This window comes from Dama dama, chromosome 33 (genome assembly GCF_033118175.1).
Source record: "Dama dama isolate Ldn47 chromosome 33, ASM3311817v1, whole genome shotgun sequence".
In the NCBI taxonomy this organism is placed as follows: domain Eukaryota; kingdom Metazoa; phylum Chordata; class Mammalia; order Artiodactyla; family Cervidae; genus Dama; species Dama dama.
The window spans coordinates 30844288-30872087 of record NC_083713.1 but is presented as its reverse complement, the minus strand read 5'-3'; the positions used below and the strand labels follow the sequence as shown (position 1 = coordinate 30872087).

General features: G+C 41.6%; 1 protein-coding gene across 3 annotated transcripts in view; it reads right to left on the bottom strand.

Annotated features, from left to right (window-relative positions):
- STK39 (serine/threonine kinase 39) overlaps positions 1–27800 on the bottom strand; it is a 307047-nt gene that overhangs the window by 221453 nt on the left and 57794 nt on the right. For all 3 annotated transcript variants that reach the window (XM_061135654.1, XM_061135653.1, XM_061135655.1), the window contains exons 2-4: positions 20353–20465; positions 3993–4101; positions 685–826 (exon numbers count right to left, since the gene is read on the bottom strand). In XM_061135654.1, coding sequence (XP_060991637.1) covers positions 685–826; positions 3993–4101; positions 20353–20465 — 364 coding nt within the window. The remainder of the gene's footprint in view (positions 1–684; positions 827–3992; positions 4102–20352; positions 20466–27800) is intronic.

Sequence of the window (27800 nt, the reverse complement as noted above, 5' to 3'; positions counted from 1 at the left end):
TAAAGTAATATTTTTCTAATCATTAAAAGACACAGTAAATATCATAAACTGTACAGTTCAAAGCTCAGGGCAGGGGAATTACAAATATTAGTATTATAGTTAATGGTTGTTTACTTGCAACTATTCCTAAGAGCCCAAGTAACACTAACCCATTTGAAACATCAAGTGTTCACATTCTATATGCTATTTCGCTATTTAAAGAATTAGCATTGTATGTTGCAGAAGAGATGAAATTAGTGCCTCTCTTCCTCTTCCACCACCACGTCAAAAATAATTAACATATTACATGTTTGGAACACTCTTGCCTGGTTATAAAACTAGAGATGCCAACCTAAGTTCGAAATGGGGCTTCCTGGGTGGCTCAGTGGTAAAGAATCCGTCCACCTGCCAATGCAGGAGACTCAGGAAGCATGGGTTCAATCCCTGGGTTAGGAAGATCCCCAGGAGAAGGAAATGGCAACTCACTCCACTACTCTTGCCTTGAAAATCATATGGATAGGGGAAGCCTGTGGGCTTCAGTCCATGGGGTTGCAAAGAGCTAGACACAACTTAACGACTGAGCACACACATGCAAGTTAGAAAAATGTCAATACTTAACTGTGAGGTGTGTTTCCTTAACATTCTCTACTAACTAGGACTGAAGATGCGAACAGCTGAATTGAAACACCTCTGCAGAAGCCATACCTGTGAATCTGACCATTTCTGTGTAGATAGTCTAAGCCTTCCAAAACTTCTTTAAGAATTGTTGCTATTATTGCCTCTTCCAGAACTCCATTCTTGTGTTCGCCTCGATTGACGATGTATTTTATGATATCCAACATTGAACCTAAATGGACAGACAGAATTAAACAACTGTATAAGCAAGCACCTTCAAGATCTTTCCAGAACAGGGCTCCCTACTTAAAAAACTAAATGAGAACATAAATTTTTTGTTTGTTTATTTTAGCACAAATATTTCCAAGGCATACGAACAACTGCATGGCAGCCCATGGCCAGAAAAACATTAAATCCAAGCCGGCAAGCACACATCCTGCTGAACTTAATGAGGGGGTTCTGGGTCAAGAAGCAGAAGCCTGTGCGTGGCCACTGCAGAGGCAGTCCCTTTCCCCAAGACATGCAATTGGTTACAGATTAAAAGGAGGTTCAGGATGTCTAAGCAGATAAAGAAAAGAACAGGAGCAGGGGCAAAGACAGCAGGGAACTGCTGAGAGAAAGAAGCACAGTTCTTCTGTAAACCCTACGACACAGGTGTCAGAAGCGAGAAGAAAGTACATTGCTTCTAGACCCCCCTGCTTATAACTAGAAGACTTCTTTCTGTGACTCTAGGCAATCTTTATTCCATTTACTTGACTCTGATGCACTGAGTTTAATAATAAAGAAGTAAATGCATACTACTTTGTTACTATAAACAGATTAGTATCCTTGGCACTCTGAATTCATGTTTCAACACATGTGAATTAATATTCTAAACCTCCTGGGCATTTTAAGAGCCATAATCACCTGGGGGTTCAACATTTCTGAAGAGTTACCAAATAGCTCACCTCACGACCTGAGTTTGGCTCCAGGCACTCTCTGATTAACTGGGAGGATTGAGTTTCCCCATCAGGTATTTCTGCAGCGGACTAGCCACCTGCCCCTCATTAAGAGATCTGATGTGATAAAGCAGTATAGAAGAAAACAAATGCATAGTTTCCCCACTCTGAGAGAAACAAAACATCTCTTTATTGGCTGACTCTTGGATTTTTGGATTATTGAGAAATAACACTTCCAAAAACATTTTACTTTTTAATCTTATAAGGATATACCATACCAGGCATGGACACATTTCTGGGGCTTCCCAGGTGGCACTATTGATAAAGAACACACCTGCCAATGCAGGAGACATGAGACTCTGGTTCAGTCCCTGGGTGGGGAAGACCTCCCGGAGGAGGGCACAGCAACCCACTCCAGTATTCTTGCCTGGAGAATCCCTTGGACAGAGAAGCCTGGCAGGCTACAGTTCACGGGGTCGCAAAGAGGCAGACGTGACTGAAGGGCCTCAGCACACACACACCCATGCATTTCTGGACTGCTGAAAGAAAAGTGGGCCATGTCTGCCCACGTTCCCCTTACCTGTGGAAACCTGTTTACAACTTGTTCCTCTTACCTAAAGCCTGGGAAGGCTAAATTTAATTCCTTTAAAAAGACAATGAAATTTTCTATCCAGTCCACAAGGACGGGCACAGGGGATACTTTCAAGCTTATAAAAAGTAATTGGGATTAAAAATAAAGAGAGGAAGTAAAACCTGCAAGGTCCCAGGTTACCAGAATTACTTGTTTCCTTAGTTAGCGGACTCCACAGGAAGAGACCTGGTTAAGATCATCACTGATAAAGCACCACCCTCAGCAGAACCAAGACGCAGTCCTGAGGCTCAACACTGCAGTCAGCTCCAAGGGCTTCCTTTTTCTCCTTTCCTTTTTAATTAAAAACCAGAGTTGGCACTCAAGGAAACAATAACTAATAGGATTGACGAGACTGGGAACAGAACTGAACTAAGTTCTCCCAGGCTCCCTACCGAGACTTACACAAGCAAACCCAAGGCAATTACAATGCCTTCATCATCTCATGGCAGGGCCTTGCTGGATCCAAGACAGTTTCTTCTTTAAAAAAAAAAAAAAAAAAATTGAGATGTTTCCCTGATTCACCTTAGCTGAACTGGGCTTGCAAATAAAAGTGGGCTCCACAGTAACAACCCCACTCTGTCCATTCTGACTGCATCCAGGCACTACCCTAATGTTCTCCCCTGCTCCTAATATACTTCATATCTCAGAAAGACAGATATACAGGGAGGAAGGGATGCTGGGTGTTGGGTATGCTTGCACTTTCTCAGCTCCAGTTTTCAGGTCTGCACAATGAAAACAATGAAACTTTCAGGGCAGTGTGGCTTGTAGGTACACAGCTCCCAGCATTAACAGTTATGACGTGTGTGACCTTGGGCAAGCTGCCTAATTCTCTTGGGCTCTTGTGTACTTTCTGAAAAAACGTGGATGATGACACCTGCCATTCAAGGGTGTTGCCCAGATTACATGAAATAAGGCAATATATCACTTTGCAAGGGATCTAACCATGGAGAAAGCATTCAAGGAAACTAACCATGATGATGATCCTTCCCTATCAAAGAGTGAGGTTAGAAGATGAAAAGAAAAAAAAAAATACAGGAATGGGAAGGTGTCTTACAAATTACATTCAGTTCAGTTCAGTTGCTCAGTCATGTCTGACTCTTGCCTGTGGCTTTTTTAACTTCCATGATCTGAGGCTGGAGAGATAAAAGTTCCTTCCCCTTCCCAAGTGTTCCTTCATGAAACCCACAGTCTGAAAATACCCTGTCCAATACCGTAGCCACTGGCCACCTGAGGTTATTTAAATAAAGTTGATTAAAATTGAATAGAAATTCAGTCCCTCAGTAACACTAGCCACATGTCAAATACTTGAGCCACCAGAAGAAACTTGATAGCACAGCACAGAACATTTCCACCAGCACAGACCTTTCAACAAACGGCAGTGAAATAATTTGTTATATTACACGGTGTGAAAGACTTGAATAATGTTAAGAATGAATGCTTTAACTTTTCTGAAGAGACAAAGGGTGGCTGCAGAGATGATGAGATCTTTCAGGACATGAGCACATGGAGAAGGACAGACTGACACCCAGGGCTAAGGAGCAGCACAGAGGCCTCAGAGAGCAAAAGACTTTTGGGAAGTCTCACCCACACCAAGAAGGCTGGGGTAGACGAGGAAACAGATACTCCAGGAGTTACGCTGAATTATGAAAGGCTTTGAATATGAACATGAAGAAATCCAGACTTTACTCTCTAGGCAAATAATGAACCAAGAAAACTTCTAAATACAGGAGGAAGGGGATCATATCTGAAATCTTAGTCAATATGCTGACTCACACAAAAGGAAAAGAAAAAAGAAAAAAAACAAGCAAATAATGAAAAAACCCACTTACCTCCACTTAGTAATTTCATGACCAGCCAAAGTTCGTCTTTTACCACAAAAGAGGTGTAATAGGTCACTACGTTGGGATGGCTGCACTGACTCATGGCTTGAATTTCTTTCTATAAAAAGAGCAAAACATGACATAGTACCATCGGGTGAAAACCGGGAAGTAAAATCAAGCGAACCCGGTTGAGTATTTGGGTAACGTTCCTACTTATAGCACACCTGGGCGAGTGTGAGGGGGTGGGGCTGCCTAGATCATTACTTTATATACAACATATGAGAATTAACTCCCTCAATCGCCATCATCCACTTGCTAGAATTAGGGAGGCCTCCCTAGAATTATTAGGGAGGTCTCTAGAATTAGGAGACCACAGAGCCCTGGGGACCAGCCGAGGGACAGAGAAACTTCAGCTCAGCACGCAGCCCACATAACCCTCCTCCCCTGCCCGCCACATGTGATAAGTGTCTCTGACGTGAACTGAAAGCATTAAGAGAGATGAAAGATGGGTGAGCTACTAGGAGACCTAAGTCTAGGCACCAACATGAACTCCAGTGGTTCTTAGAGCCTCCCTCATCCAAAAAGGGACAACAGAGTTTTTTCCTGTTTCTCAGGTCTGCTAAGACAGTAAATGAAAAACTACATGTAAAAATGCTAGAGTATCATTTTCCAAATTATCTTCCCTGGGAGATATTCCATCAAGAAAAAAAAGTAGTGGTGGGAGGCGCAGCTGGTAAAATGAAATAAGCTTGGGCAACATCAGATACTATATCTCACTTTAAAAGCGTCACAGGCTATATTACTGTCAAAGGCTCTGAGAAGTCCTGCAGTAGATAAGCTGTCATAGTTGAATCCATATTAACAATGCAGGAAAATAATGCTTTGTGGGTCATGGCTTAGAAAACACTGCTGCAGAGGAAAAAGTTTTATCAAGAGACGAAACCACGAAGCTCTGAATTCAAACAAATGAGCAACTTCCATAAGACACATTTTTCTGCAATACTCAAGTTCATGTTGGTTTTGGTTTGCTGTTTCGTTATGGCCAGGTCAGGTGACTCCTATGAAAACCAGTCGAATGCTGACCCTCAGTCAAAGGTACCAAACCAGCATAACTCAATTTCAAGGTGCCGACCAAAAGCCACCAGAATAACCTAAGTCATCACAGAAAGCTCACTTATATGATTATGTATTTATGATGAAATAAAAGTATATTTGTGCATCTATACACTACCTTTATATATCCAGCATTAGTTTAATCTTCAAATTACTAAGACGACCCTACATGTCAATTAACTTGGCCTAAATATCATGACATGTAGCATATACACACATCTCAATACGCACGCTTATTTAAGTGCTTTTTATCATGGATAGACTCGTAAGAAAAAAAAAATCACCTATTCGTCTATTTTCCTTTCATTACACAATAACACTTTCCCATTATCACTTTCCTAATCCATTTAACTGATCACAGGTTTTCTAAATCTAACACTTTACGATTCTGCACCTTTTGTCCTTTGAAGAAGATCTAAAACCTGAGCTCTAGTTTCCATCTGTTTCGAGTGTTAGGTTTCGATACCATTAGACTTCTGAAGGAGAACTGGAACGTCGCCCAGCACCTCTATTTCAGGTGGCCAACATCTGCTCCTTGTGGGCATGGCCCACTTTGAAGGCCTGCAGCTCTAGGTAGGGTCCAGTTGAAACAGATGCCCCTGCTGTTCACAGAAATGAGAACAATGTTTCTTCAAAGTATGGGTGTTCTACATTCTCAGCTTTATAGCCAATGTAAATGAATGTCTTTCTAGTTTTCTAACACCAAACTTTTAAATCATTAAAGCATATAGTCAACAACTGGTGCTCTTATGAAAGGAAATTCTTTGCATGGAAGCAAAGTGGGTCAGAGCCTGGAAAAACACATTTTTTTAAAGACCTTTGTATTTAGATGGCCAGTATCACTTCCTACCTGGGGATCAAGTTCTCTGACACAGCAGCGAACAACTGTGTGGGTGTGTGTGTGAGAGAGGGAGAGACCCGGGGGTATAAGGGGACTCTTTTAATTAACCTATGGAGAAACTCTTTTAGGTAGCATATGGATATAATCTACCAAATTCTATTCCCTCAAAATTCAGGGCCTTAAACTTAACAGCCAGATAGTTTAAAATCCTGAGGATTTTTAAAGAAAAGAAAGAAAGAAGAGACATGGATACTGCTGCTACTAACAGACCTGCGGGAGCTGAGTAAGGGCAGATCAAAGAGGAGGTAGGTTCTGAGAAGAGACGCAGGACTTGCATCAGTCTGACCACTCATCATCTCGCTGCCCTCTTCGTCACTTGGCTAGGGGTCCGTATCCCCCACTCCTACACCATCCATTTTACTGCACAGCCTTTCCATGCAGTGGAGCGGCTAATGTGTAAAGACATGATGAAACCTGCCTTAAGGAAAAACACTGGTCACTCTCCCTCGGGAAATGACCTGTCCTTTCACTGAACCCCATATTAAGTAATATTTCCACCATGGGGTAGAAATGCACTTTTAAAAAGTTAAAAATAGGTGTTATGTGGCCTATCCAATCCTTAATTTAGTTTATACATAAACTTTTTGTTTAGCTGCCTTTTAGAGAGATACAAAATTTTTACATAATCGCCCCTTGAACAACACGGGGATTAGAAGCACCAAGCCTCCATACAGTTGAAAATCCTCCCTAGGGATCCAAGGTTTGTTTCCTCAGTGTCCTTGGATTCAACAAACCATAATCCTGTAGGGCTACAGTATTTAAACAGAAAAAAAAATGAGTATAAAGGGACCTCCACATTTAAAATCTGCGTTGTTCAGGGGTCAACTGTATTTATAATTTTGCTATGGTCTGAATGCTTGCATCCCTGAAACATTCATAAGTGGATGGTACTAGGAAGTGAGGCAGCTGGGAGGTGATTAAGTCATGAGGGTGGAGCCTTCATGAATGAGATTAGTGCCCTTATCAAAGAGACCCCAGAGAACCAGCTCACTGCCTCCTCAACATGAAGAAGCAGAGAAATCTGTGGCCTGGAAGAGGGCACCCACCCAGTCATGGTGGCATCCCAACCTCAGACTCCCAGGCTCCAGAACGGTGAGAAACAAGTTTGTTTATAAGCCACCTGGTCTATGGCATCTTTGTTCTAGAGGCCCAGACAGACCAAAACAATTGTATATACTATTTTTTTACAATTTGAAACATAACTTATTTCTTGATTCAAATATTCTTTCCACAGAACTTTCAACACAGTGATGATGGTTGTTATTTGAATCCTTCCTTGTTGGAACAGTCTATCAACTAATTATCCAAGCTTTTCCCAATGCCTTAACTTGACCCATATGGGTAGGTAAAGCCATTTATCCCCAAACATACGCATTTCTTCCTATCCCTAGAAGTGATCAAGGTATTGTCCAGAGGTGAACAAATGAACGGAAAAAAACAAAAAACAAGAACACCTTTTTATCCAATTCTTCCCACAGAATGACTGGGCTCATTTCTATTCCCTTATCTAGGACACAATCCATGGAAGACGTGTGACCGAGAGCAGCGCTTCTCAAATCTGTGCACAGAGATCACCTGTGAACCCTGTGAAAATGCAGATTCGGATCCAGTAGGTCTGGGGCGGGGCCTGAGGCTTCTAACTGCGGCTGATGCTGCAGGTCCAGAAACCAGACTTTGAATGACAAAGCGGTGGAAGGCAGGCAGACAGGCCCTTGGGTGGAGAGGATGTGAAAGTAAAGAGCACAGACAAACTGGTTGGAACCAAGGCCCAGGGGCTGGAAGCGGAGAAGAGCGGGCCGGTGGTGCTGCCAGGGTGACTGAGACCTTGTGGAAGGGGCAGGAGGCAAAGGTGGAAATCAGAGACTGTGGGATTAAAGTGGTTTGAATTTCACAGACACAGGAAAGGGTAAAAGCTTCAAAGGGAGAAAAAAGCATGAGGTCAAACTGGAAGAATTCACAGGCCTCTGAAACCCAGGTAACACATTAGCTAAAACTATAGCCATTAGCTCAGCTGGGAAAGAATCCACCTGCAATGTAGGAGACCCCAGGTCGATTCCTGGGATGGGAAGATCCCCTGGAGAAGGGACAGGCTACCCACTCCAGTATTCATGGGCTGCCCTGGTGGCTCAGATGGTAAAGAATCCACCTGCAACGCGGGAGGATCTGGGTTCAATCCCTGGGTTGGGAAGATCGACATGGGCATGGCAACACACTCCAGTGTTCTTGCCTGGAGAATCCCATGGACAGAAGAGCCTGGCAGGCTACAGTCCATGGGGTCGCAAAGTGTCGGACACAGCTGAGTGACTGAGCACACACAGTTCAGTGGCTCCCTTGACAGAACCATGAAATCAGACTCAGACACATCAAGTGCCAAACCAAGCTACGGCACAGTATTTAAGCTTCCTTGTGGCTTGAAGAGTTGGATCTCCTCTCGCAGCACAAGTGATATCTCACAAGAGTGGGAAAGCCACCCTAAAATGGGTTATTGAGTAAAAGGTCTTTCCATCTGCTAACACCAAAGTGGCAGTCACAGCAGCATCTCTGCTGGGAGCAATGTGGGAGGCAGGTAGATCAAAGAGGGACACCCACATACTGCGGCTGGGCCAACCTGGAAGAATTTGCCAAAACAGGGCAGGACACACGCCTGTTACATGAAACAGAGGAGGAGAAGAGGGCAACAGAGGATGAGAAGGCTGAATGGCATCACCAACTCAATGGACATGAGTGTGAGCAAGCTCTGGGAGATGGTGAAGGACAGGGAAACCTGGTGTGCTGCAGTCCATGGGGTCGCAAAGAGTTGGACACGACTAAGCAACTGAACAACAACAAATTTGAATATTTATGAGCAATTTTCAAATATTGCTATATGGACTTTGTCCTACCTCCCCCCAAATTTTTGTCTATTACTGTTACTGAGAATAAGCAGGAAGCATGATTAACAGGGATGTGAGCCAGCAGGAGCCACTGAAGAAGGGCCACATGCTAAGTCACGGCTGGCTTGGAAGCTTGGCTTTGCCATGGACCACAGACTGGCTACCTGGGCAGGTCACCCAGTCTCTTTGAGACTCAGTATCCTTTTCTGTAAAATGAGCCTAATGATGCCATTGGAAACCCGCTATAAGGCATAGGAAGCTCAGCTCAATGCTCTGTGATGACTTAGAGGGGTGGGACTGGTTGGGGGGAAGGGAGGCCCAAGAGGGAGGGGATATATGTATACATGTAGCTGATTCACTCCATTGTGGAGCAGAAACTAAAGCGACATTGTAAAGCAATTATACTCCATGTTTTTTAAATGCTTAAAAAAAAATAATCCCATCTACATAGGACTATTGTGAAATAAGCAAAATGAGATCTACACAACTCCTTGCAGAAGGTCTAGCACCTAACGTGAATGTTGCAAGTCACCCTCTCGATGTCTCCGTGCTTCCCGAGTGAGCATCCCCACACTGATCACTAATCTCAAATGTCCCAAGTTCCCTACTAAGTCTCAGAGGCACAGAGACAGCCCTTAGCAGCAGCACACACCTTTCCCTAAGAAAGATCTCCTAACAAATGTGCTCTGTGCCCTGCTGGCTCAAGAAGTGTCCTGTGACACGTGGTCAGGTAACTGGGCCATGAATTCTTCGCTTCATTTCTAACTCTACATCATCCTCACCTGTGTTTTCCCTTATTATTTCACCCTGTGTTTAATTTATATTAATACCACCTTATCATGTTTCATGTATCTTGGAATACTGCCTCAAAAGTTTTTGGAATAAGACGTCTAAACATACACTTATGCAAAGCTTTCAGAAAAAAGAGAAACAAAAAAAGAGTTTGAAGGACTAAGAATTAGGGAAAACTTAAAGCCTCGTTTCTTTCATCCTGAAGACAAAATGATTTATAAAGCACTGAAAGGAAAGAAATTTCTTTTATGAAAGGGAATGCTTTAAATGGATCCTGCATTCAAAATATTAAACCATACTTAACTAAATTAGCATATTTTCACACCTTAGCTAAATCTTAAATAAATTCTTCTGTATCTTCTGTATCTGATGTTGGTAGCAAAATATTCTATACAGCCTTAGCTGAGAAATCAAACCCACCCAAGTTCCAACATCACGTGCAGTTAAATCTGAGGAGGTGCTGTTTCTAACTTTATTCTAAAGTAGTTGTTCTCAACCTTGGCTGCACAATGGAATCGCCTCGGGACCTTTAAAAAATACCAATGCCTGGTTCTCAGCCCCAGAGACACTGAAATAAATTGGTTTAGGACCCAGCCTGGGAATGAAAATTTTCAAAAGCTCCCAGGTGATTCTAATGTGCAGCCAAGTCTGCGAAGCACTGCTTTCCAGTTGAGCACTGAGATGCATCAATTCTTCGAACAGAATGCTGAGAGAACATCGACCTCCCACATTTTCCATCTGTGGAAAAGCACATTTCCACACTGGAATTTCATCTTAAAAATAAATATATGACCCACGTGCTGAGTCACTTCAGTAGTGTCCAACTCTTTGCAACCCCATGGAATGCAGCCCACCAGGTTCCTCTGTCCATGGGATTCTCTAGGCAAGAATACTGGAGTGGGTTTGCCATTTCCTCCTCCAGGGATGTGACCCATGAATACTATCAAATAAAACGTATATTTCCAAATGTGAGAGATAGCCAAATATATCTTTAAAATATAAACAATTCCCCCTAAGCATTTAAATAATTCTTTATCAGGGGTCCCCTACCTCTGTGTCCTAATGCCTGATATCTAAGGTGGAGCCAATGTAATAATAACAGAAATAAAGTGCATAATAAATGTAATGAGCTTGAATCATCCTGAAACCATCTTCCCCCCACCTCCTCAGTCCATGGAAAAATTGTCTTCCACAAAACAGGTCCCTAGTGCCAAAAAAAGGTTGGACCACCGCCTTAAATGATATGAGGGTAACCAGGTTAATTGAAAACACTCTTCAAAAAGTCATCGTTCAGCTTGCACTGCCATAACATCACCATCATTATGAAGGGTAATCTCATCCATATTCACAAATAACCCAATACTGTAAGTAGCTGAATGTTTTTTTTTAAGCAGGAAAAAACCCATAAACTTCAATGATTTCAAATGTCAGCCAAGAAATGGAAGGAAAAGATTGACAAAGTTCTAAAAGCAATATATTTTTTTGGACTATCATTTTCAATCATAAAAAATGTTATTTTTAATTATAAAAAATCAAATGGCACATATACAGCAAACTCCTTCCTCTTTTAGAACAAGAGTACCAATAGGAAGAAAAACCTACTCAAGGAAAAGTCAAATATTCTGACCTGTACTATTTATGAATGTATCAACTTGTGTGCCTCACCAGTTAGTTTTATAATTATTTTTATATGATTTAGTACCTATTTATCCAAGTACAGTCAAACTGAAGACAAGATTAGAAATGGGGAAGGTCTGGGTATTTTGAAGTCAGGGAAAAACACATGTAAGAATTAGGAAAAGGAATCGAATTTTGTGACAGCCTTAATCATGTCTGTGGAGAGGTATTCAAAACTAAAAAAAGCAGTTGTAAAAGGTCAAATGTCAGAGGAGGTGGAGGTCTGGAAAACCCAGTCCGGGAAGTCAGCAGAGAAATCACAATGGGTAAATAGCTCCTTCCCACAGAACACAACTTCCATCTCTGGGCCTATCTGCTTGGTTATGACATCATGACGATGAGCCTTCTGCAAAAACTGGTCTTAAAAAAAAAAAAAAAACTACATAATTTTGCTTGAAAATGAATAAGTTGCTGAAATAGTTAACAAGGAAAGAAAGCAAAGAATAAAGGCGTGATATTGAAATCACATAGGCAAACTCAATGGGGAAGAGCTGTTTTCTTGCAGAGTTGGCTGAAAAAGTTCTTCGGCAAACAGTAACAAGGACGCCTCATGGGTTCTGAAAGCTATAAAGTTGGCCATCAGGAATCTGAACCAGGCTCAGCTATCATCAACCACTGTTTGAGTCTTTAATGGTCCATGACTGGGAGTACTGGGAAAAGTAAAGTCGAAGACTTCATTAAAAACAGAAACACAGAGACTCTTTCCTTTTGGCCAATTTATGCTGCTGGAAACCTCCAGGCCAGCTTTCAACACCACGGCTACATTTGGCTTCATCACCAAATGAGATGAGAATGGGAGGTGAAACATATCTTTTGGTTTTGTGTGGCCTGCCCTGCCCCACGCCTGGGTACAACTGCAGTCTGGGGTTCTGCCAGGGAATAGTAGCAGAAACCCCACCAATCTCTCTCCAGCCTTCTCCTCAGTGTTTCCAAGTCCTTCTCTTTCAGAGGCAGCTTAATTAATTGTGGAAATAACCAAAATAAGAAAGATGATAACATAGGAAAGAATAAAACCGTCTGTCTCAACTCAAGCAATAACATTTTCCAGAAGTCTATGGGGATGGCAAAAGTGAAGTATAAAAAAAGAGAGACACAGCTGAAGTTGTATTCAAATTGGGAATATTTTCACCATTTTCTCCTACTCTGAAAATGCATATGTTCTGGGTCTCTTTGTTACCAAACACACAAAAGTCCAAAAATCTGAGTGGCCTTGTAATGTTAATTTCTCCTTATTTTTCTTTAAAAAAAAAAAAAAAAAGGATGTTCGAACATTTTAGCAAGCCATTTCTAACAAGTGCATAAGGATACTTAAGTGTAAATTCAATTAGGATATTTAATTATCTGAATCAGCTACGATAAAACTTTTAAATTGTTTCCAAAATGAAAACTGTTTTCTCTAGCCAAATCATACATATTCCTAAGCAAATGTAACTTTAGAGCTGAAAATTAATTACTTTTGCATATATTATATTCTCTAATTCCTTAAAAATGGTATGTCTTCAATTTATCCAAAAATTTCCCATTTCTAATCCTGCCCTCAGTTGGACTATACTTGAGTAAAGCACAAACACCAAATCATATGAAAATAATTACAAAGTCAAGGTGCAAGGGACATGTGACAGTATAAAATTTGATATTTGAGACTGAAATGCTCAGAACAGTACTATATTCAGCAAAGCAGGCTTGTATTTTAATGCTATTCCCTTGATATAAAAGATTTTACAAGAAACAAATGCAATTTGTTACCACATATATCAAGGGATGTGCTGGGATATGAATCATTAATTTACTAATTAGAAAGTTCTTCAGTTCAAAAAGAATGAAAAATACTTTCACTGATACAATAGACAAAACACACACACACATTGTAGCTTCCAGTTTTTTAAGCTGATGTCCTCAAATGTCCAGTTATACAATGTATAATTTCTGTCTATAATAAAAAGACTTGCAAAAATATTTTGTAATTGTGTTAACAATTACAGAGATTAAATTAAAATGCACCAGAAGAAATTTTTTCTTAATTTTTAAAAATCTCAATTTACAAAAACAAAACTCTTCTGACAAGAGAAACTGCTTAGAGGTCCCCAAACACTATAATTAAACGTTAAAAGAATGAGAGAAACCTATGTCAAGTAATAGGAGGTAACTATTCTACTAAATGAACATCAGGCAAAATAAATATCTACTTTATTCTCCAAAATAAGCTACAAATCATAGCTAATTCATTCCTCTAGAGAGGAAGGGAAGTGTGGAAGGAAGGAGGGAGCCTGTGGAGGGCAGGGTAGGGAGCGGGGTGGGAGTATGGAAGGAAATGCAGATCAAGAGAAGCGAAATAATCAACAAAATCACACCACAGCAGAAAGCAAAATTAGAGCAGGGCTACATTCTGAGGAAAGTTGAGCCCACGTTACTTAAAGATACTGTCAGTGAGAGCAAAATACCTTTATAAAGATGATACGGGGAGAGAAGGGCAAATGCCAGAATTTTTCTAGTTCAAGACTGAGAAATTTTTTCATTATGTACACAGGAGAAACAGATGGCACTCTGTGTACCCAAACCTACGAATTTACAGTGAATTTTTATTGTTACACCACAATACTGGAGTGATTTGACACTACCCCAAATTCTAAAGCACAATTTGCTAGTAATTAGTGTTTCTATTTAAATGATCTTAAAAGGGGATTTCATTTTAAAAGTTAATTTTAAAATTCATAGAATCATAGAACTTTTGGTGGTGGAAACACATTTTTGCCTTCGAGTATACTTTCTTACTGAACAAATGAGGAGGCCGAGGACCAGAAGTGAAAGTGATTTATCCCAAGTCCAGTTCCCAGGTGGAGAACGCAGGCCATTTGACCCAGGAAGCAACCTGCCCTCTGTCACAAGTTTCAGCATTCCTCACTGGGGCAGTTGTTTTTTGAAATGATTCTGCTCACATCTGTCACCCATCACCAACTATAATATTTTAATAACCATGACATTATTGTCATGGTGGGAGTTGGTGATGGACAGGGAGGCCTGGCGTGCTGCAGTTCATGGGGTCACAAAGAGTCAGACACGACTGAGCAACCGAACTGAATCATGACATATTATTTTTGTATAATATAATCACTGCAGTTCAGTTCAGTCGCTCAGTCGTGTCCGACTCTTTGCGAGCCCATGGACTGCAGCACGCCAGGCCTCCCTGTCCATCACCAACTCCCAGAGTCCACCCAAACCCATGTCCATCGAGTTGGTAATGCCATCCAACCATCTTATCCTCTGTCGCCCCCTTCTCCTCCTGCCCTCAATCTTTCCCGGCATCAGGGTCTTTTCAAATGAGTCAGCTATTCACATCAGGTGACCAAAGTATTGGAGTTTCAGCTTCAGCATCAGTCCTTCCAATGAACACCTAGGCCTGATTTCCTTTAGGATGGACTGACTGGATCTCCCTGCAGTCCAAGGGACTCTCAAGAGTCTTCTCCAACACCACAGTTCAAAAGCATCAATTCTTCGGCGCTCAGCTTTCTTTATAGTCCAACTCTCATATCCATACATGACCACTGGACAAACCATAGCCTTGACTAGACAGACCTTGTGGACAAAGTAATATCTCTGCTTTTTAATATGCTGTCTAGGTTGGTCATAACTTTCCTTCCAAGGAGTAAGCGCCTTTTAATTTCATGGCTACAATCACCATCTGCAGTGATTTTGGAGCCCAGAAAAATAAAGTCAGCCACTGTTTCCACTGTTTCCGCATGTATTTGCCACACTTAACTAGACATTTTTTCCTTTTTTATATTTAAGAGATAAGAACTTTGGGGGCTTCCATAGTTGTCCAACGACTAAGATTCTTCACTTCCAATGCAGGGGGCCTGGGTTTGATTCCTCGGCAGGTAACTAGATCCCACACGCTGCAACTAAAAGTTCATCATGCCACAACTAAGACCTGGAACAGCCAAATAACTAAAATAAAACATAATTAAAAAAAAAAAAAAGAGGAAATAAGCATTTTGCCCAATTCCAGGGCCATGATTTTTCCTACACCTAAGGCACTCCTGCCCCTAGGAACTAAACTATAAGATTTGATGTATATGAAAGAATGAGAAAATGGTACTGACTTTTCTGTGACTCAGTACCAAGGACAGACTAAAAATACGAGAATTCTAATCTAGAGGAAAAAAGTTGAGAAAGATACGATTGATTAAAGTCTAAGGATCAAAATGTCAAATAAGGCGATGAATCAAAACATTCATCAATCCTTGGGTAAAACTAAAGAAGAGTGTCCCACAGGCTAAAAAATGTGGGATTTAGGATAAATAAAAGAAAGGGCCATGTCACATCTATGGAACTGTCATCTGGAGACAGAGACTGAAAAAGACTCAAGCAAATTAATTCTTCACTTCTGTAATGAATTTTAAGGGAAGCCAAGTGTGCCCTGGAGTAGCATCCCTGACCTCTGAGGTTGACCACAAATCGGGGAACCAAGCTTCTTCAAGAAAACCTCAAGGCCATCCTTAACCAGAAGATACTAGTCTGCATGACTGTGGGTCAGACCCACTTAGGGAACTTTAAATTCCTACTGGAAAGCGAAAACTTTCTCAGTGGGGTACACACTAGAGAATCTGCCTATCAATCTGATAAACTGTTTCCAGACAAGCAGAGGGAGGAGTGCAGAAAGACATTCCTAGCTCAAACATCTCACCAACCCAATGCAAATATGAAGAGACTCACTGGCCAGTCCCAGTCTCCATGAAAAAGAAGACTCTCTTTTGTTTTCCCACCACCTAGTCCAGGGCCCAGTACCTACTAAGGTTTTCCTAACTATGGAGTTAAAAAAGTTCTGCTCTAAAACTGTAACTATCTCCCAGAGGGTGTTAAACTAATTATAATTAGTCATTTATACTGGAGTGGGATTAACAAACATGGAGTTAACAACAAATGTGGGATAACAAATCTCAGACATTATCAACATATCCAGGTTGGGATGGTTAAGAATATAGAACAGACCAGTAACACTCCTAAGCTCCTGGAAAATTAACCAAGATCATCACACCCAGAGAGATTAGGACATAGTTAAAAACCAAAATCAAAAACACAAGTGAAAATTCACAAGAATGCATAGAAAATTAGTTTAGATTGAGTAGGTTAAATGCTATTCATGTGATGCCAAGGAAAACATTTAAGGGCGCTGTAATCTAATTTTTGTTAAAATGAATTTTTAGTGAGCACATGCCTTTGTCCTCCCATGTATACACCAAAATCTCATCCTTTTTGTGGCCTGAGCACAACGTAGAAACTCATGTGTGTGTGTGTGCTAAGTTGCTCCAGTTGTGTCCAACTGTGCAACCCTATGGACTGTAGCCTGCCAGGCTCCTCTGTCCATGGTATTCTCCAGGCAGGAATATTGGAATGGGTTGCCATGCCCTTCTCCAGAGGATCTTCCCAAATCAGGGATCAAACCAGAGTCTCTTCTGCATTGACAGACAAGTTCTCTACCACTAATGCAAACGGGGAAGCTCGTAGAAACTCAGGTATTTACCAAATAATTGGTATCTCTGAGGATATCACAGTACTCATTTGAACAGCATAAATTTTACTTAAATTACCAAGTATTTGGCACCAGTGATCTCACTAAACATTTCTTTTCCACCCTTCACTCTCAGAGGTGATACTAAAAATCACTTTGCTTTAGAAATCATAATAAAAAATGAAAGTTGCTCAGTCCTGTCCAACTCTTGGTGACCCCATGGACTGTACATTCCATGGACTTCTCCAGGTCAGAATACTGGAGTGGGTAGCCATTCCCTTCTACAGGGGATCTTCCCAAGCAAGGGATCAAACCCAGGTCTCCCACATTGCAGGTGGATTCTTTACCAGCTGAGCCACCAGGGAAGCCCAGAATTCATAATACTTCAATAAAAATAAATTAAAAAAAAAAAAAAGAAATCATGACCACTTAAATCTTCTTCAGTCAAACCGTGAATAAACTCCACAACCAAGGGAAAATCTACTGAGCGCCTCCATCACATAAAGAAGCAAAGCCCAGGGCCAGTTGTCCAAACTGTTCTCTGCCATCACATTGTCACAACCTGTGAGGATAAATCCCGCCTTACTATGGGCTGGCGGGTAGGGGCAGGGCAGACAGCAGGGGTGGGAGGTTGACAGAGCTTCAGCAGAGGAGGCAGCTGTTCCAGTAGCCAGCAAATAGCTGGTAACTGTGACTTCTATGACATAACACTCCCACAAGATAAGGATGCCAGTGGCCGTTGTTTCTTGAAAGAACAATGGTTTCCAGTTAACACATGACACAGTTTGTGAAATGACGCCGAGCACTGACCTGTATATAATACACACACACTCACGGAATTAAAGGATTATTAGGATAGCGGATGTCCAGACACTGCCAAAATGTGAACCCACAGAGATAATAAAAGCACAAGCAGCAGCAAGATTAGACATTGAAAGGATTACAGCAACTTTACTCCGCACAAGTCATGTGCCGAGAGTTCGACCACCACAAAAGCCTGACAACAGCAGGAGCCTATACTGTCAGTTCTATTTCTTTTTGCTTGCAGAGAACCTGGGAGTCGTGTGTCCTAACGAACCATAGCCATTCCCTCCATCCCTAGAAATATCAAGACATCAAAAGGTCAAAGACTCAAAATTAAGGAAAGATTAGAGCAACAAATCAAACATCCTTTACAATGAAAAATAGATAATTATACTATATTCCATTAACACAACATGGGCATGGGAGCAGGGAGAAAATGAAAGAAAGAAATTAACTGCTAACAAGCAAACTTGTATATCTTAAAACTTCAGGTTAATGGAGCCAAACACTAAGCTAGAAAAGCACTAGGCCTTACACCGACAGCTCTGGCTAAATTATGAATCACTCCAAATGACACTGATGTGGTTCTTGGTCCCAGGTAATAGAAAAAAGGGCATGGAACGACAATAGTCCTGGTGCCTCCAGTAGAACCTTTACATAGGTGTCATCACTGGCAGCCGACTGCTGATAAAAAGTCAGCAGGGGGGAAACATGGAGACTTTGGGCAACTTTGAGGGCTTGTCAGAAACCAGAGACCACAGCATCAGCCCTGAAGGCTGGTTCCAGAACTATCAGATACAAGTATGTACAAGCCTTGTAAATATTCTGTCTAAATATTCTGCTGGTGGCAAAAAGATGACTGTGAGACCTCCAACAGAACACCATAGTCCAATACAACTGCCACAGGCAAATTCAAGAGTAATATTTCCAAACAGAACATAAGGATAAATGTATACTTCAAGATCTTTAAAAAATTATTATGTACTTAGTATAGCCACAGAATTTGAGAGTCCTTATGGGATCCTGGAAAAGACCCTGATGCTGGGAAAGGTTGAGGGGAGGAGAAGGGAATAACAGAGGATAAGATGGTTGGATGGCATCACCGACTCAGTGGGCACGAGCTTGAACAAACTCTGGGAGATGGTGAAGGACAGGGAAGCCTGGTGTGCTGCAGTTCATGGGGTCGCAAAGAGTCAGACTCAACTTAGTAGTTGAACAACAACAACAACAATGGTATCTTAGAGATCTTGTGATTCAATTCTCTTTAAATCATGCAGAGCTGTTAGGTAACTTGACATTAAAAACAAAAAAAAAAGTGGCAAAGGCAGGACACAGCTCTCTCCAGTTTGTTTAAAGCTTTTTCCATGCCAGAAAGTGACCTTGAAAACTGGTCAGATGACAAAGACACAGTTTTATTGGTCACCGTGATAGCAAGCAACAGAAGTATGCAGTAATAATTTCAGTAAGAGCAGAGCAGAGCTGAAATTCTGAGGAGGGTGAAAGTGCTAAATGTATGCCAAAAAAAAAAAAATTTTTTTTTTTTAATTAAATTGTGGAAGCCCTTCCTTTAATTGAACTTTTAGCCAGCAATCTGTTGTTTCAATCCCAGCGAAAACTATGCTTTATGGAGCCTGATTGAAAATGTAAGGCCAAACAGATCTGGAAAAGTACAGCTTTATCCTTGTACTTAATTTATACTATAGTGTACTGTAATTATGCCTGAAATAAAAGCTATATTCTGAGTAAAGACAAAAGGCTCTTGTTAATAACATTCCATTCCCAATGTAGACTATGACAAAAGGCCTCTTCATTTGGAGCCAACTGTCATTATACTTTGTAGCTCGTATGGAGCTATTGGACTAATATTTGTCCTGGGATTAGTGGTGGGATAACCAATCAGTTAACTCCTCCACTGCAGTTTTCCATTATCCTCAAACAAATGACCAAAAGGAAAAAAAAGAAAATTGGCAGGCGGAATGACAACTATATTTATGAGATTAAACTCTCAAGCCCTTCACAGTTTGCCGGGCAACTAATAACCATTTGCCAAGCTGTTCATTTAATAATGAGTCAGCTAAACCAAAAGCAAATGATCCTTCAACCAACCAATGCTACTATAGTCAAAGCCACACTGACAAGCTCCAATTATTTATGTAACATACTTTACTTAGAAGAAGTACAAGTTGCCCTGTACCAAAAAAACCCCACAAAAACAAACTCTTCTCATTCGCCAATAGGAATGCGAGCGACCCTGCAGTATTTTTTAATAATTGAAATTTATGGGAGATTTTGTGATTTATGAAAGCCAGAAGGGCCACCAATTGTTGAGGGAGTAATTCCTGTTTGTGTCACGATACAAGACAGAGGGCCAGAAGCCCGTCATCCAATTCAGTATCACATGACCTTAGGCCATCTGAGTCTATTCCCTTGTTTCATAAAGCAGTGTCAACACCAAGACCATCCTCACCTGGGGATTATGAGGCCTGAGTAAAATTCTATTTGTCAAAGCAAAGTAAGCTGTATATTACACAACTCAGTCATAAGGAGGAAAAAGCCAGGTGGGCTGCTTTCCAAAAAACACACGTGTCCGAATGGGAGAAAACATCAAGTGGCCTCTGCTCTCTCCTCTGCTGCTTCTCCGGCTCATCTCTACATAAGATAAGAAAAGCAACCAGCGGTATCCCGTTCACTGTGACTTACTAATAGTTCATCCATGCTGGTCTGGCATTTTTCCAAGTTGATCCGCTTTATTGCTACACGTTCTTGCCTGGGTTTGCACAGAGCAGCCTGAACCACGGCTGTAGCGCCACTGCCTGAAAGGAAATAAAAACAGCGTCAGCTGTCACACAGCACACTGTCAGGTTACCCACATAAATCAATACTCTTTTTTTTTTAAGGTTCTATAACTTGGGTATTCAACACATTTCTGACATTCACACATGTGACATTCTTTTAAAGAGTTTCTTAAGTTTGAAAATAATTATCTTGATGAGATCAAGGAAAATCTGGATTTTTCTAGAGGATACAAAGACAGTATCTACACTCCAGAGGCTTCAACAATCCAGGAAGGTGACCCACATCAAAACAGCCCACTGCAATACAGCGTGTTCACGGCCGCCTAGAATAAAGGCTGAGAAAATAATATATCTGATGTCACAAGAATAAAGGACATGAGCATTTCACTACAACCCTGTGTGGAAGCCACTACCATCCTTGGGCACTGGTATTTTCTCATTGTGGTGACTTTACAATATCTCAAGCTCTTCTCCCACTTCAGCACAAACCAAGCCACTCCAGCCTAAGCTACTTGAGGGCTTTCATGAGATGCTATGACTTCTCTGCTCTGAACACTCTCTGAGTTTATTGCTTCCAAGCTTGCTCTACAATTAGAAGAACAGGAATCAACCCGAGTATTCTCATGTTGAAAGCAGGCCTCTTCAAGGATGCCAAGCAAAATGATGCAAACCTATAATTACAAAAGCTCTCAGCATTCATATGCATTTCCCATTTCTAAGGTTTCATGATCATTAGCTAATGCACTCAAACTCCTAGGAGACAGAGTCATGTCATTATCCATATTTTATAAGAACAAAATGTAGACGTGTAATGACTTGTGGCAGAGCACAAAGAGCTTCTAATCGGATTTATATTCCGAAGGGGCAAAAAGACTTCCAGGTTAAGGCATCTCGATTCTGCAAAGAATATCAAAAATCTCATTCTCATCACATAAATCCTCTCCCACTGCAAGACTGCCAAGGAGAGAAACAGCCTGTGCAAAAGGGGGTGGATGTGACCATCTTCTCCTTCAAATTTTCCTTTGGGTACTTTTTCCCAAATGAGTTGCTAAATATCACCCAAGTGGGGGAGGGGAGATTATTTTTGTCAAAAAAGAAGAGAGACCAGTATCAGCTATCCTGATACATGTGACACAGACATGTGATATTTCCTGTGCAAATTAAGGCTTCCCCACTCTGACAGAAGTGCCCAAATGAGTGTCTTTGGTGCAAAGGTTCCTCCCTGTGGTCTCACCATCAGCTCCGGCCCCCTGACCTGGTGACCCAGCAGGTCACTCAAATGCTCCAAAGACAGGTCTCCAACTTCAAGGATTCCATGGCAGGAAGCCCCACCTGTGTTCACCAGGGGAGTAAATCCACATATACTGACCACCCACTATACAGTAGGCATTTTCCTTGTATAATTGTTGTTACAAGCCTGTGCGTTGTTTTGTTGTTGCCATTAGCCTTGTTTTACATGTGAGAACACTGGGACCCTCACAGCTAACAAGTACTGAGCCAGGGTCGGAGTCAGGTCTGCCACACTCCCAGGTCCATGCTTTTTTTCTTCTACCCACAAGCCAGAAGCACACTCTTCCCTTGCAGCCCTGTTTGGCCATTGCTAAGAAAATATCTTCTACATCGTCCTATACTGTTGGAGAAAAGAGAAACACCCTAGCGGGAAGGTCCAAGTGAGCCACACTCTCTCTAGAGCTCAGTTCTCAGGTCTCAGAACGATCAATCCGTCAGTTGGTGGTTCAGTGGTAAGGAATCTGCCTGCAATGCAGGAGACTCTGGTTTGATCCCTGGGTTGGGAAGATCCCCTGGAGGAGGGCATGACAAACCCACTCCAGTATTCTTGCCTGGAGAATCCCATGGACAGAGGGGCCTGAGGGGCTACAGTCCATGGGGTCACAAAGAGTCAGACACGACTTAGCAAGTAAACCACCACTACCACCCTCTCCCTTACCTCAGTCCTCCATCAAGTGTTATTCCAAGTCCCACTGGATCAACCTCACCAGTGTGCAGATCACAGCATGTTGGGCTCCATCCAGAATGCTCCAGATACCAGAGCCAAACACTACAAAGAGCCCTGCTGATAGCAGAGTGCATTTTCCAATCAAGGTCTCCAGAACAAGAGATCATGGCTGAAGGGAGGAGAGATAAGTAGCTAGCTAGCACTGGGCCAGCAGAGAAATCAACAAACACCTTTAATGAGCTGCTGATGGGAAGCTCAACCCTATCTATTGTAAACCACCCCCCCCCCCCCGCAGTCTCACCGCTCCATTCTCCATCCACATCTCAGACCGTTTTCAAACTGGGAAAACTGGAAAGAAGACAACAAATTCCCAGAAAGGATAAAATAAGTGTATGTGATATGGGGCTACCACTCAGAGTCAGTTAAGCCCTTGACTATAAAAGTCTTCTGGCTTCCACAGACAAATGCAAGAACATGGACACAAAGAAGAATTCTAAAAAGGGGGAGGGATGTTGAGTTGGCTTTTGCACAGCAAAGGATACCACTGACAAAATGAAAAGACAAACTGCTGAATAGGAGAAAATATTTACAAATGATATGACTGAAAAGGAATTAATATTCAAAATATATAAACAGCTCCTACAACTCAACATCAAAAAACAAACTAATAAAGGGGCAGGAAAAAATAAATTTTAAAATAAATAAATAAAAATTTTAAATGGGCAGAACTGAATAGACGTTTTTCCAAAGAGGACATGCAGATGGCCTATGGGCACATGAAAAGATTCTCAACATGGCTAATAATCAGGGAAATGCAAATCAAAACCAAAATGAGATAACACCTCATAGCCATCAGAATGGCTATCATCAAAAAGAGCACAAAATGTTGTCAAGCATGTGAAGAAGAGGGAAGCCTTGTACACTGTTGATAGGAATGTAAATTGGTGCAGCTACTGTGAAAAACTGTATAGAGGTGTCTCAAAAAGCTCAAAATAGAAATACCACATGACCTAGTAATTCCACTCCTGGTTATGTATCTGAAAAAAACAAATGCACTAATTCTAAAAGATATATGCACTCCAATGTTCATAGTAACATTATTTGCAATTGCCAAGATATGGAAGAAACCTAAGTGTCCATCAACAGACATATGGAGACAGAAGATCTCTCTCTCTCCACACACACACACACACACACACACACACACACAATAGATATATTACTCAGCCATTAAAAATAAATTTGCCGTTTGCAGCAAGCAACATGAATGGCCTTGGCAGGACTTTATGGTAAGTGAAATAAATCCGAGAAAGACGAATAGTGTATGATACCACTTACATGTGGGATCTAAAAAATACAACAAACTACTAAACATAACAAAAAAGATACACTCACAGATATAGAGGTTACTCTATATAACCAGTGGTTACCGGTGGGGAGGGGAGGAGGGGCAACATAGGGGTGCAGAAGTGGGAGATACAAACTACTGGGTGTAAGATAGTCTCAAGGATGTACTATACAACATGGGGCATATAGTCAACATTTTGTAACAGGTGTAGGTGGAAAGTCACCCTTAAAAATTGTATGAAAAATATTTTTAAGAGATAATAAATAATAAAAACTTTTTTTTTAAAGGGGAGGGAGTGGTGGGGAAAGTCTTTTATTAGAGCCATACAACTAGAGGACCGTTATTGCTTTATACATACAGCTGACCAAAGAACAACTGGCAGCTTCTCATCTCGATAAGGAACAAATGTGAAGCTTTAGAACCTGAGGTGACTGTCACTTCACGTAAGGATTTAACCACTCACTGGACAATCTGGAACAGTCCACTTTGAATCCAAAGATTTCCTTCAACTGTAAGAGAGATCAGGAACAACATTAGGGGTGCAGGGAGCCTCAAAGATCACCACCGAGTCCAACCCCTCACTTTACGGGTAAGGACAAGAAGGGAAGAGAAGAGAAGAGAGCTCGCGTGGGAAACCAGATCAGCCAGCACCTTGAACTGGACTGCCCAGCCTCCAACACAGTGAGAAATAAATTTCTGTTGTTGAAGGCATCCATTCTTAAGGTATTTCGTTAGGGCAGCCCCAGCCGGTTCATACAAAAGACTTTCCTTTCTGTTCTAAAGTTAGAATCACCTATGCTAATTATGCTATACAACTCAGAAGTTCTCAAAAACTTCCTGAAGTAACTGAAAGTCACTCAGTCGTGTCCGACTCTTTGAGACCCAATGGACCACAAAGTCTAGGGAATTCTCCAGACCAAAATACTGAACTGGGTAGCTATTCCCTTCTCCAGAGGATCTTCCCAACCCAGAAATCACATCAGGGTCTCCTGCATTGCAGGCAGATTCTTTAGCAGCTGAGCTACCAGGGGATCCCCCGCCCTCAAACTTCCTAATTAATTCAAATAGCAATAAGAGAAAAGATTCAACTGAAGGACCTCTGGTAGGCCTCTGTAATCCTCAAGACCCTTGAAAGGATGGTCAGACAGAGATTCTATCCAATCCTGGTTCTGATTCCCAGGGTTCAGTGATACTGGGCCTATTTCTACCTATACCTCTGTTTCCTTCAGTTCAGTTCAGTTGCTCAGTTATGTCCGACTCCTTGCGACCCCATGAACTGCAGCACACCAGGCCTTCCTGTCCATCACCAACTCCCAGAGTCCACCCAAACCCATGTCCATCAAGTCGGTGATGCCATCCAACCATCTCATCATCTGTCGTCCCCTTCTCCTCCTGCCCTCAATCTTTCCCAGCATCAGGGTCTTTTCAAATGAGTCAGCTCTTCGCATCAGGTGGCCAAAGTATTGGAGTTTCCGCTTCAACATCAGTCCTTCCAATGAACACCCAGGACTGATCTCCTTTAGGATGAACTGGTTGGATCTCCTTGCAGTCCAAGGGACTCTCAAGAGTCTTCTCCAACACCACAGTTCAAAAGCATCAATTCTTCGGCGCTCAGCTTTCTTTATGGTCCAAATCTCACATCCATACATGACCACTGGAAAAACCATAGCCTTCATTATCCTTAACGGGCATAATAAAATGACCTGCAACACCTAATAACACAATTGTTTCACACCCCTGGAAAACATCGACTCAATAAACATTAGGCTATCTCTCTAGGACTCATTTCTCCATCCGTAATGTGAAGGAGGCAGAACACATCCGTAGTTTATATTGGGGAAGGCAGCTAGAGGTCAGGACTCAGTTTCATTTTGCTTACCAGGAATATTCAGCTGGTTTAAAAGGAGGAAGAGGTGGGCTAAACTGGGAAACCAGAAGACTAAATGATTTCTAAGATCTGATACAGCGTGGTGAGCTTAAATGAGTATAAAATAAAGAGAATAACCCAGAGAATTCAGGAAGAGCCATGAATTAATATTCTATAGCTAGATTTCTCACTGAAAATGTACTTTTGATATCTAACCTAACAAAATGATTTTTAAAAGTCTATTTATCCAGGTTGCATGAGTTCATATCCTAACCCTGCTACATACTAATTGCTTATCCCTAAACAGCTTTCTTATCTTCTCAATGCCTCAGTTTCTTCCCTTGTAAGATATCAATAATAGTACCAAGTTTTAGGGCAACTGTGAGGATCAAATGAGTTAATACATGGAAAGCCCTTGGAACTGTGCCTACCACATAGGAAGTACTAATTAAATCTCAGCTAGTACTTCTCCTCAGGGAAAACCCTCAAGGTCAACTGGTATCCTGTCAATTTGTTCTGTTAATGCCACACAGTATTTCACAATGTCTATGTACCGCAATTCATTCAGCCCTTCTTTAATTGATGAATATTCTCTTTTGTGTTCAGTTCCCCCACCATTACATACAATGTAGCATAAACATCTAGTACTTTTAAAATATATATTAGCTGACAAAAACTTTCATGTTTAAGTTAGGACATGGTCAACTGTTCAGTAGTCACTTCCCAAAAAAGTCAGGATTTAAAAAGCAAAAGGATAAACAAAACAAGGCATAACATTAGCCTGTGACATGAATGGTTGGTGGGGAAGCAATCTATCATCACATCCTACTCAAATGAAGAGCATCAAGCCAAAGCTTTAACCAGCATTTGCCCATCTCTTTGCACATGAATGAGTGAGCTCCTTAAGTATGCTTGCTTAGCTGTCCTTTCTTGGCAAATATCAGGCATTCTTTTTAGAGGCTGGCTGCTGGTGTGTAGTAAACAAAACAAATGACTTTGGTCCAGCTGATAATTTCTTCCAAATCTCTTTATCCATCTTACTCAAGGTGCTCTATTTATATCACATGAGCAACCTCATAGTCCCAGAGGTCAATCAGGTCGGATCACATGAGGGTCAGAAGCTGGCCAGGGTATGAATGGACACACACACGAGCCCCATGGGGACACGGCTGCCACTCTGCCTTGGCCCACTGCCACCAGGTGACGTCACCGACCAGGCGGGGTGAGACTGTGACTGTGACTCTTGCAGAAAAGCTGCAAATTCAAAATTCTGTGTGAGCGCTCCTGAATTAAGGTTAGCAATTAATGTGTAAAAATATAAAAATATTGTGAGAGATATAAAAGCTCACCACAAGCTGTATGTGCCTCCCTGGGTTACTGCTAGTTGGCTTCAAAAATGTATCCTTTCTTACCTAAGGGTACAACTTTCAAATTATTCAGTTACCCATATGACATTGTCATTCTTCTAGTTCAAAGTGGTCACGTTTCCTGTGTTTCAACATAACATGTGAATGTACTTGGGACACGGGACCAAGCAGATTTACCACAGGTCACCACGTTGCCGTCCACTTCATCCTGCTAGCTCACACAAAGAAAAAACTACCAGAACTATTTGGTGGTTCGAGGCATTCTGTGTGAAAGGAACCCAGGCTCAGTAAACACACAGTGAACACAAACTCCTCAAACACAAAGAACAGAAACTGCGAGACAAGAGTTAGGTGCCATGTGGTGGACAGATTCTTTTGCAAAACAGACGTTACTGCGGGCCCATCAGGTACAGCAGCCAGACAGCAAGGCCACACTTCTCACAGCAGCTACAAACAGGTCACCCTCCTAAGTGACCTGGTTTGTGTAACAGCCAAGCTGGTTGAGTTACGCCCTTCTGCCTCTGTCCAAAGAACCCGGGAGTCCAGTCTCCTTCTGGGACTGTGGGAGGAGATTTAGAGCTTACTATAAAAAAAATCATCAAGCTCAGGGTGAGGGGTTTCCTAGTGGCTCAGTGGTTAAAAAAAAAAAAAAAAAAAAAAAAATCTGCCTGCCAATGCAAGAAATAGGAGTTCAAACCCTGGTCCGGGAAGATTCCACAAACGGAGGAGCAACTAAACCCAACTAAGCCACAACTATTGAGTCTGTGTTCTAGAGCCCAGAAGCCACAATTACCAAGACCATGCACTCCAACTA